Source organism: Danio rerio, chromosome 17, assembly GCF_052040795.2.
Source record: "Danio rerio strain M-AB ecotype USA chromosome 17, GRCz13ab, whole genome shotgun sequence".
In the NCBI taxonomy this organism is placed as follows: Eukaryota; Metazoa; Chordata; class Actinopteri; order Cypriniformes; family Danionidae; genus Danio; species Danio rerio.
Window position 1 is genome coordinate 16,365,001 of NC_141037.1, and position 16,420 is coordinate 16,381,420.

The 16,420-nt window shown below is 34.6% G+C and overlaps 1 protein-coding gene and 1 long non-coding RNA gene across 5 annotated transcripts in view; one reads left to right on the forward strand and one right to left on the reverse strand.

Moving 5' to 3' along the window:
- The window catches only part of LOC100499487 (uncharacterized), a 10,300-nt gene extending 9,900 nt beyond the window's left edge, over positions 1-400 (forward strand). The window contains exon 3 of the long non-coding RNA NR_120388.1: positions 262-400. This is a non-coding gene — a long non-coding RNA (uncharacterized LOC100499487). The remainder of the gene's footprint in view (positions 1-261) is intronic.
- wdhd1 (WD repeat and HMG-box DNA binding protein 1) overlaps positions 1-16,420 on the reverse strand; it is a 40,891-nt gene that overhangs the window by 17,348 nt on the left and 7,123 nt on the right. For all 4 annotated transcript variants that reach the window (NM_001002726.2, XM_087288945.1, XM_087288947.1 and 1 more), the window contains exons 5-16: positions 16,081-16,192; positions 15,131-15,181; positions 14,120-14,215; positions 13,864-13,956; positions 13,556-13,662; positions 11,309-11,450; positions 9,672-9,882; positions 9,395-9,567; positions 6,307-6,491; positions 4,026-4,267; positions 2,720-2,857; positions 199-355 (exon numbers count right to left, since the gene is read on the reverse strand). In NM_001002726.2, coding sequence (NP_001002726.2) covers positions 199-355; positions 2,720-2,857; positions 4,026-4,267; positions 6,307-6,491; positions 9,395-9,567; positions 9,672-9,882; positions 11,309-11,450; positions 13,556-13,662; positions 13,864-13,956; positions 14,120-14,215; positions 15,131-15,181; positions 16,081-16,192 — 1,707 coding nt within the window. The remainder of the gene's footprint in view (positions 1-198; positions 356-2,719; positions 2,858-4,025; positions 4,268-6,306; positions 6,492-9,394; positions 9,568-9,671; positions 9,883-11,308; positions 11,451-13,555; positions 13,663-13,863; positions 13,957-14,119; positions 14,216-15,130; positions 15,182-16,080; positions 16,193-16,420) is intronic.

Sequence of the window (16,420 nt, forward strand, 5' to 3'; positions counted from 1 at the left end):
TCAGAATTTACCGGTAATTTGGAATGGATGTGTGAATGCTCTTTTCCGGAAAATTTCCGTAACGTCCTCGCCTGTGTGAACAGCGCTTTTTTGAACATACCGGTAAAGTCGTTCCGTAAATTTTCCGGATATTTTCCGGTATCACTGTGTGAAAGGGGCTATTGACTTGAGTCCTGTGAAATAAACGGAAAGACGCACCTGAGCTGCTGTGGATTCTCATGAACTCCAACAACCCAGTAATGATCTGATTTGCTCTTGCAGGTTTCTCTGGTGTTGCAGACAGGAGTCCATGTGTTTCCCAAAGTCCGGTTCAGCAGACGCACAACACCCTCAGAGTCAACACAACATGGCGTTCCTGCAAAAAACAGAAATCATTAAAGTATGCTGATTTAGTGCTTAAGAAACATTTATTTTTATTAACGTTTATCAAAAATATATATATAATTATAGATTACACATACATATTTATATGAAATGATCATAGATAAATACATTAGATGTCGCCTGGCCTATTGTTGTCTATTGGACCGAATGCGTCAATAGCGCCGCCATCTTGCTATAGGGTAGCGTTCCTTTGAAATTAATGCGGGACCAAGGTACAGTGGAGGACTGTGGCCATCTAAAGCCAGAGATACACACATATATCTATGATCGTGAGTTTTCTTGGATGTTAGTATGTAATTTTTTTTTCCTAATTACGAAAATTATAATTTAACATCACTTTTCTACATTGATGGATCAGTGACTGCACGGGCATTCCTGACAAAACGCTTGTGTTTGTGTGTACAGAAATGTACTATTCACCCTCCCTGTTAAATTTGATCTAATCATGTCCTGAAACACACCTCCTCTCCTGCTTTCACTTCACTTCACTGACGGAGGGAGCGATTCGTTTGTGAATGAATCCCCCGAACTACTCTTTCACTAACGTTAGCCGACAATAATACAAGTTTCTGGCAGAGCAGCATCTTGTCATATTTCTTTTGCATTGTTTGCTGATTTTATTCAACAAAACTAGCATAAGCCGAGTGTTTAGTGCGAGTTGGAGCTGCTTTGCCGAATGCTGAATGCAGTAAGTGACTGTTATCATCAATTACGTTACCTGATTGGCACAAAAGTTCAGAACATACGAAAACAGAAAAAAACTTAATCTTACCTATGAAATGTTCTGCCTTTGTGCTTTGTTTTCTTTGTTTGCTTGTTACTACACCCGTAGACAGCGCTAAAGTCCCGCATCTTCACGTAATAACACTGTCTTTACTAGTGTGGTTGAATGACATTTGTCCTGGGAGCACTGTACCAATGTGGCGGCACTATTGACGCATGCTCAGGGTCCCTATGCGATATCTAGTGTATATATCTATGTGAAATGATAGTCATTGAATATGGTTAACGTGTGATATGCTAATTTTGGCCAAAAACTGGCATTGATAATAATATCATATTATTCAGATGTTAATACCAATATCTTTTCATCCTAAGGTTAAATGATCAGCCCTCCAGTACTTTTTCAATTATTTCCAAGTGATGTTTAATGGATAGAAGATTTAACACATTTTTAAACAAGTTTTACCGCCTTCAGACCTGAATTATGTTCCAAGTTTCTGAAAAATGTAAAAGTATGTTCTCACAGATCTTGAGGCTCCTATATAAATAGTCCATTTCAAGGGACATTAGGTCAGAACAGTTGAACTTCCCAAACATTTTACCAATATAAAATACAAAAAACATACATGATTGCTGGAAAATGCTTGAAAACTTATTTTCAAAATCTCAAACATTACAATTGCAGCAGTTTCACTTTGATTTCGAGGTTTCTGTTGTATAGAGCTGCACCTTGTTTGTAACAAGCTTTATCTTTCACATCACTCCACATAATGCACACATCTGAGATTTTTCTATCTGCTATAGGCTCAAGAACTTTGAGATCTGTATATTCTGCATATGAAATTGTTTCAGCAATGAATCAGTACATCGACATAGTTTTTTTAAAATAAAGTGCAATCAGCATTACTGGAGATTTACTTTCAGTAACAGATCTTGAAGCCATTATTCATCCAAATGGACAGACATATTTGACAAAATCCTGATCTAAAGCTTGCAATGTTACAGAAGATATTAAACTTTAATTAATAAGTGAAATCCCTTTTTCTTTTTTTAAATACAATCTATGAAATATTGCCAAACATATCAACAAATCTAAAGAAAAACATTGTAAATGCGACTTACGTCTGTGTCTGAAATGAATTGATGCCACGCTGCTTTTGGGTGTAGTGGATCTTTTTCAAATTGCAACATGCCGAGCATTACCGACATTTGATTGAATGACAATAGTCCACTCTTGTGGACTGCAGGCTTTAAATGAGATGAAATGCTCAGGAACCACAAAAAACATGGGCTGACATATGATGTCCATTGTATTGGACAGAGGGTCCCAAAGAGGTTAATATCAAATTTCTAATCATTTTATTTTATCTGCCCTGATGTCAGTAAAATATTTCACTAGCTATTATGCAAGATACCAGTATTCATTTCAAAGTGAAAAACTAAAAATTTAAATAGAGCAATTAGGTTAACCAAGTTAGATTAACTTGGCAAGAAAAAAATATATTCTTAAAATATGTGTGCATGTCTAACTGTTTCGTTTACAGAAGAGAATAGAGTTAAAGTTGAGAACAGTGTATGTGCGTATTCTGTTCAAGCAGAGGAAATGACTCACCCTCCGCACTGAAGCCCATCCAGGCCAGGTAGGATTTCCGTGACAGAGGCAACGGCTCTCCATGGATGACCTGCCTTTTCTTCCGGCCGAGCTGAAGCAGCTGAACACCAAGAGCCTGCTCTCCATCAAACCCGGTACCTGACAGCATACAAGACAATCATCCTCATCCAACATGTAGACACAGAGCACAAGCAAAGACAGATTCATCCATTCAGATTCTTCGGTTTAGTGGTTGTTTAATGGTTTTAATGGATTTGCATATTTATTTAATTTTAGTAATTTCATGTGTTATTACATTTGTTGCTAAAAAACAAATAATTTATCTACCTACCCCTTTTTGTACATTGTGTAATTCAAACTCTGTGGGGACATATATGCATATGTTTTTTGAATGTCCATTTATCAGTACATTTTGGGATAAGGTATTTCAAACTACTTCAGAATTGTGTGAGATGTTCATTCCTAAATACCGTAATATCTGTTTATTGAATGATGATTATGATCTAAACCTAAACACTTCTCAACGCAGGATATTTCATACTGCACTAACTGCAGCCAAGAAAGTTATATTTAAAATACGGCATGAACCCTCATTCCCAGCGGATAAAATATGGCTTATTGAACTAAAAAATATTGCACTGCTAGAACGTTCCACTGCAAGAATTAACAGAGCTAAACCCCATACAATCAAAGCATGGTCTGATTTTATTGAGAAAATTTCTTATGTAATAACTAGTTAATTCTCACCCCAGAGCTTTTCTTTTTCTGTGTATTGTTATTCATTTATTATTTTATTGTCTTTATTTTACTATTATTATTGGTAATTTCTTTATGTATTTTCATTTAATGCAAACCCTGGCTTGTATATAGTTGTTGCTAGCTATGTACGCAGGCTTTCTTCTGCAATAAATAAATAATCATAAAAAATAAAAAAATTATCAGTTTATGAGCGTTCTGACAAATCAGTTTAAAAGAAACATACAAGTAGCCAAGTAAGAACCACAGCAATTTTCCACCACAAATAAAACATAATTATCTAAAAAAATGATCTACATTTTTTTTTGTTTATATAAGTCCAAGCCAATGCTCTTAATTCTGTTTGTATCCTGCGGAAACATGTAAGAAGCATCTAAAGCCTCTTAACTTGCACTTCAAAATAAGTCAAACATTTTCTTGCAATTCTGAGATTACATCTAAAGTTTATAGCTCACAATTCTGACTTTTTCTGCAAATTGCAAGAAACAGGTTGAATTAACAGATATAAACCTGTAACTGTGGGGAAAATAAAGGTCAAACATCTGTATACCTCTGTGATACGCTATGAGGAGCTGCTCGCCGTGTCCCGCCATGCAGACCACAGCTCCAGGCAGACTGAAGATCTCCTTCTGCACACCGCCAATGGAGAACAGCCTGACCATCAAAGCACTGGTGGCCACTGCGGCCCAGCCCTGACCCAAACACAAAGCACGCACGTCCTCTCCTTTAGGCAGATCCACCATCCAGTCCTTGTGAGTGTCCCAGCAGGAGAAATGCAAACACTGGATCTTACTGTTCAGAGGGAGAGAACAAATATCATCATTTCCATTAAAAATAACATGTATTACTTTAAAATATTATTTTTTTTTTTTTAGTGTGATGCAGTTCCTAGAGAAACGGAAAATTAAATGAGAAAATGGTGGGCGTGGCTTGTTTTTAATCTACTGCAAGCTGATTTTAGGTAGTAAAGTAGGAATTTCATTTAGTAAGATCAGGAAAAGGGTTCAGGTACAGTTAATACAATCTAACAGACACCTCCTTAGAGTCCTCGAACCGTGCCAAAGCACGATTGCCCCCTTCCCCTCAGCCTGCACTAACATTGCATTTTCCCCTTGTTGACCTGAGCTCCCTCAGCATAGTGGGGATTGCTTTAGTTCTATCGTTTTGTATTATGTTTAGTCATTTGGGATGCAGTGACACGCAGTCAAACACCTTGCTGAACAGATCCATCACTTTTGACGCTCATAAATTATTTGAAAAAGTCCTTCTGCAGCAGGTATTAGGAGGTTTGCTGCACGTGGCAGCTGACATGCAGTGAGGGGTTTGCGTCTTTATTAAACTACGACAGTTTGCATTCATCGAACAGTAAGAATGATTAATAAATCATATTAAACAGCCCCCTTAAAGTGTTGTTGCGTCTTCAGTTTCGAGCTCTACAAGCGTACCGCGCCAAAGCCCAAGTGAACCGCGCTCTGGAACACCTCTTCCAACCGGGCCAGGACCAGCCAACTGAACCACACCCGAGCCCGATTCAGAGCACTCGCTCTTCTCAAACGAATCGGGAAATGCACCTGGGCACGGTTCGAATAGCATAGTGTGAGTGCGGTCTGAAGAGCAAGGCTCACACCTGCTGTAAGCTGAATCCTTTAGCTTTTTTTTATAACTGATATTAAGATAAGTTTTAGGAGAGTTTTAGGAGACACATTGACATTTATACCAAGTTTTTAAATTAATCTCTTTTTTCCACTTTCTGATGAGGTAAAGTCTATGGACAAGACTATAGCTGCGTCCCAAATGGCACACTATACACTATGCACTCATGCACTATGTACTTATGCACTTACACACTCAACAGGATAGTACATGTATGTAGTGGCATCCCAAATGGCACACTAATGTTTTTTTACTAAGTGGAAATTCAAACCGTTTCCCTGATGACGTTTGACGGTTGCCAAATCAGTGAAATAAACGACCGAATTATCAAATATTACCTGCCGTGAGTGTTGCCACATTCACCATCGGGAGGCGCTATAATCACTCTCGTAGAAGAATTTTGTTCTCACCATCCAAAATAAATAAAGTTATTCAACATGTGCGTCCGATAGCTCCGCCTCTTCCGCTACGTAAGCAAACCTGCAGTCGTTGAGTGCGTGAAGTGTCCATCATTCCACACTTCATTTTAGCGGCTGAATGAGTGCATCATCCGGGAAATTAAAGTGCACTTATTATTTTTAGAGTTTTCAGTGTGAACACACTACTTACACTATTTATACTACAAAATGGCGTAGAATAGTGCATGCGATTTGGGACGCAGCTTATGTATGCGGGATTTCCGATCTGCTGATTTGATGTGAATTAAGCTCACGCAACTAACACAAGTATAAGAAAAGAAGTGATATTAGAAAAAAAATATATATAAAGAGCAGCTGCTTTGGTTTCTTGCTAACTAAACTTGCATTTTCAAACAGAAAAGTTTAAATCCTATTGTATCTGGCATATATGCTTAAACTTTTTGTAAATGTGCAAGGATTGTATACAAGGTTGTCTTTTCTGGATATTAGAACACATTATATTTAAGAGAGATTTCACTATGAAAACAATCCAGGCGACATTTTTTTTCTAAAAGCTTTGAAATTACTCAAAATGGACAAGCTCTAAACAATTAAGACTTTGCTCGAGCATGTACATAATATCATCCACATGTGAACAGATCTTAACATTTGTTACAAGTCTAAATGATCTCTAAATTTAACAGATATTTCTCAACTAAAGAAATGAAAAAATAATGAATGGATTGAAATGACATCAATATTAACAAAATGCTGTTGTACCTTGCGAGCTCATCAGTTCCCTCACAGGCCAGCAGCACGGCCTCCTGGGACAGATCAGCCATGGTGTGGCCAAGAGTGTTAGTGAGATGCATGGCATGATGGATGGCAGTATCGTGAAACTCCACATCAATCGCGTTGTCCTGATCATCATTATAGCCACGGACGATGCCCACAGAATTCCACATCTGAGAAAGAACATTGGTCAACATTACATTATGCTGTAAACTTGAACTTTTGTGTTAGTGGCTGTTTTTGCCCCATTGACTTCCATTATAACAACATTTTTTTTATTGCAAAGCCATGACAACAAAAATATTTAAGCATTCTTGATTGTTTGTAGTTTTACCTGTTGGAAAGAGGCAAAATTTAAGATCATCAGTTAGTACTAATAACCCTTTAGATAGGCCTGTGCAAAAAGTAGTTCTGGCTTTCCTATTGACTAAAACAACAATGTGCAGAAATACACCTTACTTAAACTTTTTTGTAAATAATAAAGCTATTATTTTTTTTTGTGTCTCTTTAAATGCAAATGAGCTGTTACTCCCCGCCACCTTTTCAGAAGAAGGTGGGGCCTTTACAGCTCATGCCTCAGGTACTCTGGCAACAAAAAAAACATCTGCATGCATTTTAAAGAGATAGTCAATGCAAACAGTATCAGTAACAGTAACATCATTAGCTATGTTTCCATCCAAAAATGCCAATTAAATTTATGCACAAAACTGGAATATTGCACAAAAGATGTATGAATAAAGCAGTCAGAAGAGTCAAAGAGAACAAAAATTGTCACTTCCTTTTTAACTGGTGCCAAATTTCAACAGTAAAATCTGAATTTGTTGTGGTAGGAAAAGCAGCGTCAAGCTTGTCTCCATTTATTACATGGCTTGCATCTCAGAAGACAAACGGTGACATGTAATGAATGCTATTATTTAATATATATTTAATATTTTAATAATTATATTTAATATAATTATCCTGCTCAGTTATGCGAATATATTTTTATGTATTTTTAAAATGTATGCACATCTTGTTGTTTGCATTAACTGATATATGTGCATCTCCAAAACAAGCTTTAAAATAGGAGGATGAAACATATCTATTTACTCGCCCTTCACTTGATCAAAACCTGTCTGAGTTTCTTTCTTCTGTTGAGCACAAAGAGGATAATCTGAAATGCTAAACGTTGAAACCCAGTGACTTCAACTGTTTTTTTTCCTAATATTAATGTCGGTGGGTGCCAGTAAATACCATTCCACAAAATATCTTTTTTTGTGTTCAAGAAAGGAAATAAAGTCATAATCCACTTAAGGAAGAGTAAATGATAATAGAATTTTCCTTTTGGATGATCTACCCCTTTAAAGTCTGATCAGTTAAAACTCTTGAAAAATGGTTTTCTGGGAATACAGGAATAATATGTAGATAACTAAAGCCAGCTCTCCTTGTCTTTAAATACAAATACCTTAGGGGGAAATTGCACATGTATCAGTATATTACACCTGTGAAATTGTAGCATATACTGTCAACAACAAAAAAATAATAATAATAAAATCAATGTTTTTAAGAAGAAACTGATGCCTTTGAAAAAATAGTTCACCCAAAATTTAAAATGTACTCACTATTTACTAACTCTCAAGTGGTTATAAACCTTTATAAGTTGAACACAAAAGAAGATATTTTGAAGAAAGCTCAAAATCTGTAACCATTGACTTCCATAGTATTTGTCTTTCCTACTTTGGATATGAATTGGTTACAGCTTTTCAGCTTTCTTCACAATACATTCTTTTGTGTTTAACTGATAAATGTTTAAAACCACATGAAGAAGAGTAAATGAAGAGAGAATATTTAGTTTTGGGTGAACTATCCCTTTTAAGTCTGATCAGTTAAAACTCTCAAAAAAAAAAAAAACGGTTTCTGAGAACAAAGAAATAATAATGTGTGGACAACTTAAGCCATCTCTCCATGTCTGTAAATACAAATACCTTAGAGGAAATTTGCATGTGTATCAGTAAAATCAGACCTGTAGAATAGTGGCATATACTGTAAATAGTATTAAAATAAAAAAAGAAAGAAAAAAAAAAGAAAAAAGAATGAAAAAACAAAATAGAAAAAAATTTAAGAAACAGATGCCTTCAAAGAAATGGTTCATCCAAAAATAAAAATGTGCTCACTATTTACTCACCCTTAAGTGGTTATAAACCTTTATGACTTAAATAAAAAAGAAGATACTTTGAAGAAAGCTGAAAATCTGTAACCATTGACTTCCATAGTATTTGTTTTTCCTACTGTGGATATGAATTGGTTACAGCTTTTCAGATTTCTCCAAAATACATTCTTTTGTGTTCAACTCATAAAGGTTTAGAACCACATGAAGAAGAGTAAATGATGACAGAATATTATTTTTTTGGGTGAACTACCCCTTTAAAGTGTGATCAGTTAAAACTCTTGAAAAATGGTTTTCTAAGAAAACAGGAATAATGTGTGGACAAATTAAGCCAGCTCTCCGAGTCTGTAAATACAAATACCTTGGGGGAAATTGCAAATGTATCAGTATATTAGACCCGTGAAATAGTTGCATATACTGTCAACAGTAAGAAAAAAATTAATCACAATGTTTTTAAGAAGAAACTCATGTCTTTAAAGAGATAGTAGATTTACTATCCCTCGATGGGTTATAAACTACTATAAATAAGGATATATTTTGAACAAAGCTGAAAAACCTGTAACCATTAACATCCACCGTGGGAAAAACAAACACTATGGAAGTTAATGGTTACAGTTTTAAAGCGTTCTTTAATACATCTTCTTTTGTGTTTAACATTAGAAACAAACAGGATTGAAGTTATAGTATATGTCGACCGAATTTTCATTTTTGAGTGAATTATCCATTCAATTTTACCTCTTAAAACTCTCTCTGCAGATGCAAACACATGACATACAATAAATTAATAAAATGAAAAATCATTTAGATTTTTTTGTTTCTATAAGTCTAAAAATATTAGTGCAAAATCTTAAAATTTACCTTAAGCACAACTGCTATCATCACATAACAGCACCTCTATGCGAGTTCACAACAACTATATTTTCTGCTCACCATGAAGCGGTGCATGAGGTGTGCTGGGGTGGATCCCGGTTGGAAAGCCCGCTGTGGTTGTGTAGGCATGGGACCATCATATACGGGACGTGACACTACCGGAGCCACAGCAGGAAGAACAGCACTGCTGCCCCCCTCTTCAGGAAGTCCATCCAGTTTCACAGAGCTTGGATCTTCAGACGAAAACAACGAAAGAGCTTTAATCATTCTTTCACCAACATTAATATCCAGAACATGAAGCAGCTCAGCTTGCATTGTGATGTGTGAAGTGTTATACCTTGTGAATTGTCATCGTCATCCAGAAAGGAGCCTCTGTTTCGTGGTCTGCCTGTTGCAGGCATGAGGTCATCATCATCGTCATCGTCTTCATCCTCCATGATGGGTTTCTTTACAGGAGACCGAGAGTCACTCATGTCCTCGTCCAGCATGCGGTCGTCATCCTCATCAAACAGGTCATCATAGTCATTCGCTTCTTTAGCTGCAGTGGCCTAAACATCACCACACAGGAAAAAGAAAATTTAAAACCATCACTTTAACTTTCATACACATAAATGAAAATTAGTAATAAGAGTGCATGAAAAATGTATGAAAAAAAAATACAAAATAGAGATTAGATTATTTATATCTAGGTTTAAAAATAACAACAACAATTATTATTATTATTGTTGTTGTTGTTTTTATACAATATTTATCTTACAGCTAAATAATTCTTTATAATATTTATGTATTCATTTATATATAGAGTTGAAGTCAGAATTAGCCCCCCTGTTTATTTTTGTCCCCGATTTCTGTTTGATGGAGAGAAGATTTTTTTTCTAAACATGATAGTTTTAATAACTCATTTCTAATGACTGATTTATTTTATCTTTGCCATGATGACAGTAAATAATATTTAACTAGATATTTTTCAAGCCACCTCTACACAGATTAAAGTGACATTTAAAGGCTTAACTAGGTTAACCAGGCAGGTTAGGGTAATTAGGTAAGGTATAACGATGGTTTGTTCTGTAGAATATCAAAAAATTGCTTAAAGGAGCTAACCTTTGACCTTTAAATGGTTTTTAAAATATGAAAAAAACTACTTTTATTCTAGCCGAAATAAAACAAATATATATATAGTACTAATCAAAACAACATCATTGCTACAATTTTATTAATATTTTGGCCAGCATGTTCAGTTCCATGAGCAAGCACAGAAAACAGGATTTATCAAGGAGAAAAACAATAAATAAATATTATTAAATAAAGAAACACTCTAATATTATCATTAAGCTTCCATTTATTAATATTAACTAATTTCCAAGTTATTTAAATGTTAACAACCAAACAATACTATTTAAAAATGTAATCATTTTTTCTATCATTTATTAAAATCTAAATCCATAGATTGATATCATTGATAATGGACATTAACAATAAACAGGGTTTTTTTAAATAATTTTTTATGAAGTAGATTTTTTAATATTTAAAAATGCAATAACAAAATGTTTTGTCAATAGTAGTTAAAGCTAGTTCTGCACTATATAATATTATACGAGACATTATTATTATTATTATTATTATGCAACCCTAATAACAACAAAATCTATAAACATAGTAGATTACAAATCAGAACATTACAAATGTCCGTATGAATGGAATTTCAGTAGAAATATTTCTAACTATTTGATCTAACATGGACTAACGCAGTATAATTATATATTAGATTATATAGCTTTACAAAATAAATTAAGACTTTAAAATGTATTAATATTATTACTTTATTATTAACACACAGAGAATTTGAAAGCAATTAAGCCACATAAAGGTCACCTGAACATCCTTCTACACCCATGAGGATTTAACGTTATTGATGCTATTTCTGGTGCAGTGTGTTCAGGAGGAAAGAGCCGAGAGCCTGAGCGTTTGACTGACCTTGGAGCTTTGGACAGTAGAAGATGAGGATGACACTCCTTCCAGCAGGCCGAGGCAGCCCTCAGTGTCAGTGTACGCAATCCGGCCTCCAGAGGGATGCCAAGCCATCCCACACACAGTGAAGCCTTTCTCGTGTTTCTGTCTGGAATCACACAAGAACAACACCACCATCACTACACAAATCACCAAAAGAACGACTGTATTGGTGGGCAATGTTGACAAGAGATGCACCAACATGGACATTTTGTCTGATAACTCTTATTTGTGTTTAACACTATGTCAGCTTCTATGGCTTTTTTCATTTTACAATTGAGTTTTTCTAAAAACTCTAAATAGGTATTTGAATTAACAGTGTTAAATATGGCTTCAAAAGAATGAACTAAATAAAATAGGTTTAAATGCAGAATTAAAGCCAACACAATCCAAAAAAGCATGCCTGATAGCTAAAATGATTTTACAAATACAGCAGATGAGAGGATCTTCTTAAAGAATTAAAAATGTGCGTGTTGTGATACCAATAACTGATAATTCTTTATATTTGGAAGCAGATAACCAATATATAGGCCGATAAATACAAATCTGGATATAGAATTGAATAGCTTGACTCCAAAAAAAACAAAAAGGGCAAACAAATACAGTAAAATTTTGGTTTTACTTAACAGAAAAGAATAACAGTAAACATTTATTAGTATAACATTCAACAAGTCTTAAATTTATTTATTATTTTGAATCATTATAATTAAAAATGTGTGTTTTTGTGCTGGTTCAGGTCCGTCATGGTTAAATATGACACTAAAACCACCAGCAGTAGACAGGGCCTGTTTTAATCTGTGATTCTCTGATTAATTCAATCAAACAATTCTTTCAAACCAGCTGATTCATTTAGAAATTAAGCAAGTGTTTGTCTTTATGAATGGATCATTGAGTCTTTAGCTGCTTTCACACATACAGAATTTTCCGGAAAAATGCCAGTAATACAGGGATCATGTGTAAACGGGCCCTTTTAGAAAATACCGGTAAATACGTTCTACATGAATGCTAAAGTGAAACCATCAAGAAAAAGATTGACCCCCTTCATGTTTAATAGTACGGCCATTTAGAGCTCATTTCTGATAAATGATGTCAGAGGTTACAGGTATTTTGGAATAGATGTGTGAATGGTTTTTTCAGGAAAAATTCCAGAACGTTCTTGCCTGTGTGAACAGTATATATTTGAATTTACCGGTAAAGTCATTCCGGAAACCTTCTGGATATTTAACTGGTATCGCTGTGTGAAAGGGGCATTTGACTTAAATTAATCAAGTCAAAAAGATATATAAAAAAAAAAAAAAACTATTTTGCTCTGAGAAATGTTTTAGTTTAAAACAAGTTTCAGGGGAAAAACAGACAAATAAATTAGGAAATTGTATCTTAACCCCTGAGTGTTCCTGTGAAATTAGCTTAAAATGCCTAAAAATTGCATCCCCAAAGTAAATTGTATGCGATTTTTGAACCATTTTTAGTATATGAATGGTTCTGTCGCTTTTAAAAGGTGACACGCTAGGGTTTATTCCTTAATAGTCAGAATCGGTAAATGTTATTTGTATTGTGTAATTAAACTTAGGACACAGTACAAAATGTCTTAACTAATGTCTGCAGATGACTAATAAAGAAGTATTAGTTTGAAAAGACAATTTGTTTCAAAGCATGAAGCCTTACCAAGCCAAATTTTCTATTTTGATAACGGTACCATAGAAAATTTGTGTTTTACACATGTTTATCCAAGTGAATGTCTAGGCGCTCCCCAAAGAAGATCACTTGGAGACTCCAAATAACCCTTTTTAACCCTTCACACATAAAAAGGGCTGTCATTCTTGAATGCTTTATTGTACAGACATATTTTTGGGCTTTAAATGTAAGATTATACTCAAAGCTGTTCTATCCCTTATCCATATTTAGTCAATACTTGTCACATAGTAATTGAAGCATTACGTCAGTAGACGTAGTTGGTTGTATTTTGTCCTCCCGTTCTAACCTTCTCTCTCTCTCGCTCTCTCTTTCCCTCTCTGTGCCTGTTTGCTAGGTCCTCCTAACCCCAACCTAACAGTTTACTAATAATCTAATGAGAATTAGTTGGCATGTAGATGCAGTGTAACTCGGACCATCAAAATAAAGTATGACCTTATTAAAAACTACAAATATTACACAACCACAAATCAACCACCGAAAACCTTCATAATACTGATATAAATTATGATGCATTCTAACCTGTCAATGCACAGTTTGGCCTCAACATCCCAAATCAGCAGGTTTCCTCCCACTGTTCCTGCAGCCAGGAACTTCCCACATGGAGACCAGACCACAACATTAACAACCTGTGGAGGAGATCGAATCGGAAAGAAGTGTTCATAACACAATGCACTGCAACAAAACAAACAACATCCATCACGCAGTACCTGATACAGTATGCCAAAGGTAAAGAAACGATTGTGATGCTAACAAAAAGGTTTCCACCACCTACAAATGACCTTTTTGATTTGTATTGCTCTTCTGAATGATCATTGTAACTTGCTGACCTGTGTGATGAGATCATCAGAGAGCGTGCTGACATGAGTCCATGTGTTTCTTTCATACAGTTGAATTGTTAAGTCCACGGGTACGGCAATCAACTACAAGCACATACAAAAGATTATAGTCACGAGTTAAAAGCAGTGAGGTGAGCTGCAAAGATGATTGATGGATGTGTGATCTATAAAGCAAGCAAAAAGAAACTTGAAAATGTTCGTTAAATTGACTGAAAATGGTCTTGTATAAAGATGAAGCCCACAATACCTTTCCAGAACGAGGCTGCCATGCTAGTCTGCAGAGAGACTTTGCATTAGTAACATCACTTGACTTCTGGAGAACTTTCCATTGAGCTACTTGAGTCTGAAAAACATCAGATATACATAAGATTAAGTGTCTAATAGCCTAACATCACACTACTTTTTTGGCCCTCTGGTGTTGCTAATATAGGAATCACACTTGTGGTCTTAGCCGGTTAAAAAGGGATAAACATCTGTAAAATACCCTGTTTTTTTTTTTTTTTTTTTCAAAATCAACCAAATTGAAATTTTTTTAATAATATTTTTCTATATTATTTAGAATTTTGAGAAGGTTTTGGGGTAATAATTAATATTTATGCAGTAATTGGTATCCATTTTTTCCATTTTTCCCATTCATTTTTGCTTGTTGTCTAGATATTACTAAGGAACTGTAGAATTGAATATACATTAAGACAATGTAAAAAAACTTCATTTGGCAAGTTTTAGATATCTGTTGTTTGAAAAGTTTATTTGAAGTGCTAATTTTTGTATTACGATTGCAGTAAAAACTGTACAAATTGCTATAAAGAAAGGGTTTTACGTCTTTAATAAACTATGACAGTTTGAGTTCATTGAACAGTAGAAATAATTAGTAAATCCATATGAAACTGTCACTTAAATGTGATGTTGCATCATGGATTTTGGGCTCAGACGCACTTTGCATTAACATTACAAACACAGCACCAAAGCCCAATCAAACCACGCTCTGGCACACCTCTTCCAGCTAGGCTAGGGCCTGGGCACAGTTCAGACAGCATAGTGTGAGTAGGCCCTAAGAGTGTCAACCCTTCACTCCTATGCCTTTTTTTCAGCATCATGGTAGAATTGTTGACTTCGCGAACAAAATTATTTCTAAAATGTTCATATTTTTGCATATTTCTTATTAATTCCATATGTGGGTCATTTTAGACCCCCATGAAGACCACAAGTGTGTTTGTGTCTATTTCACACTCTTACTAGTGCTTTTTAGATGTTTTACCTGTGACTCAATGGACCATACAGCAACTGATCCATCACAGCTGGAGGAAGCCTGTCAGGAAGTGACATCAGCATAGTAAAATGACCAGTGATGACCAAACCATGCTGAATATTACAAACATTAAAAACTTTTATTCAAATGTTTGGGGTGGGCAACATTTTTCAAATGTTTTTAAAAGAAGTCACTTATGCATCAAAACTTTTTTATTTCATTTTAATGTATGTTTTTTTTATTTAAAAACTGGTTATACTGCCATGTTTGATGAAATGAATGCATGTGTGCTGACTAAAAGTAAGGATTGCAAAAAGTAGATTAATAATAATCTGTCCAAAAAATAAATAAATAAAACAAACAAACCAAACACATTTAAATTAAACATATTTTTTAACTGTGCAAAATGATTTGGTCTCCCATTTTTGATAAAATGAATGCAAAAATGGTTTTATTAAATAAATATATTAATATTTTAATTTGTCCAAAACTTAAACAAATAAATAATGCTATAATTGCGGATAATTAAAATAAAATATAATTTTATCATATAATTAAACATATATAATTTCTTGGAACTTCAAAACTGCAATGTTTGATAAAATAAATCCATGTGTGCTGACTAAAATAAAGGATTGCAAAAAAATAGATTAATAATAATTTGTCCAAAAAAAATAAATAAATAAACCAAAAACATTTAAATAAAATATTTTTTATAATATAATTTTATATATAATTTTTAAAACTTTAAAAACTGATTTTACTGCTATGTTTGATGAAATGAATTCATGTGTATGTATGTATTTATGTATGCTGACTAACATAAATTAGTAAAAAAAATATATTAACAATAATTTGTTAAAATTTTTTTATAAATGACCCAATATTTTGAATAGTAGTGCTTTATATAACAACAAATATAACAACAGCTGACCATTAAATGGCCCCATGAAACTCACCAGAAACTCATCAGAGGGGTCGAGAGCCACACTGAGGACAGGAGCATCGTGTCCACGTAAGGTCTTCTGCTGACTGCTGTCGGCCACCTCCACCATCTTCACCAGGAAGTCACTGAAAAACACAAGCCCAAAATTAGCACCTTCATCCATGAACATTTTCAGCCCAGTAGAGACCCATATTGGTGTGGCAGATCTTTCCGATCTGAAGTGGGGAAATAAATGAAAACTCATTTCCGACCTCGACAGGAAGCAAAAAAAAGAAAAGAAAAATCAAATAACCTGTTTGGAGCTCAGCTGCCAGTGCTGCCGGCATCAATATTCAAGCATCGGCAGCAGGATA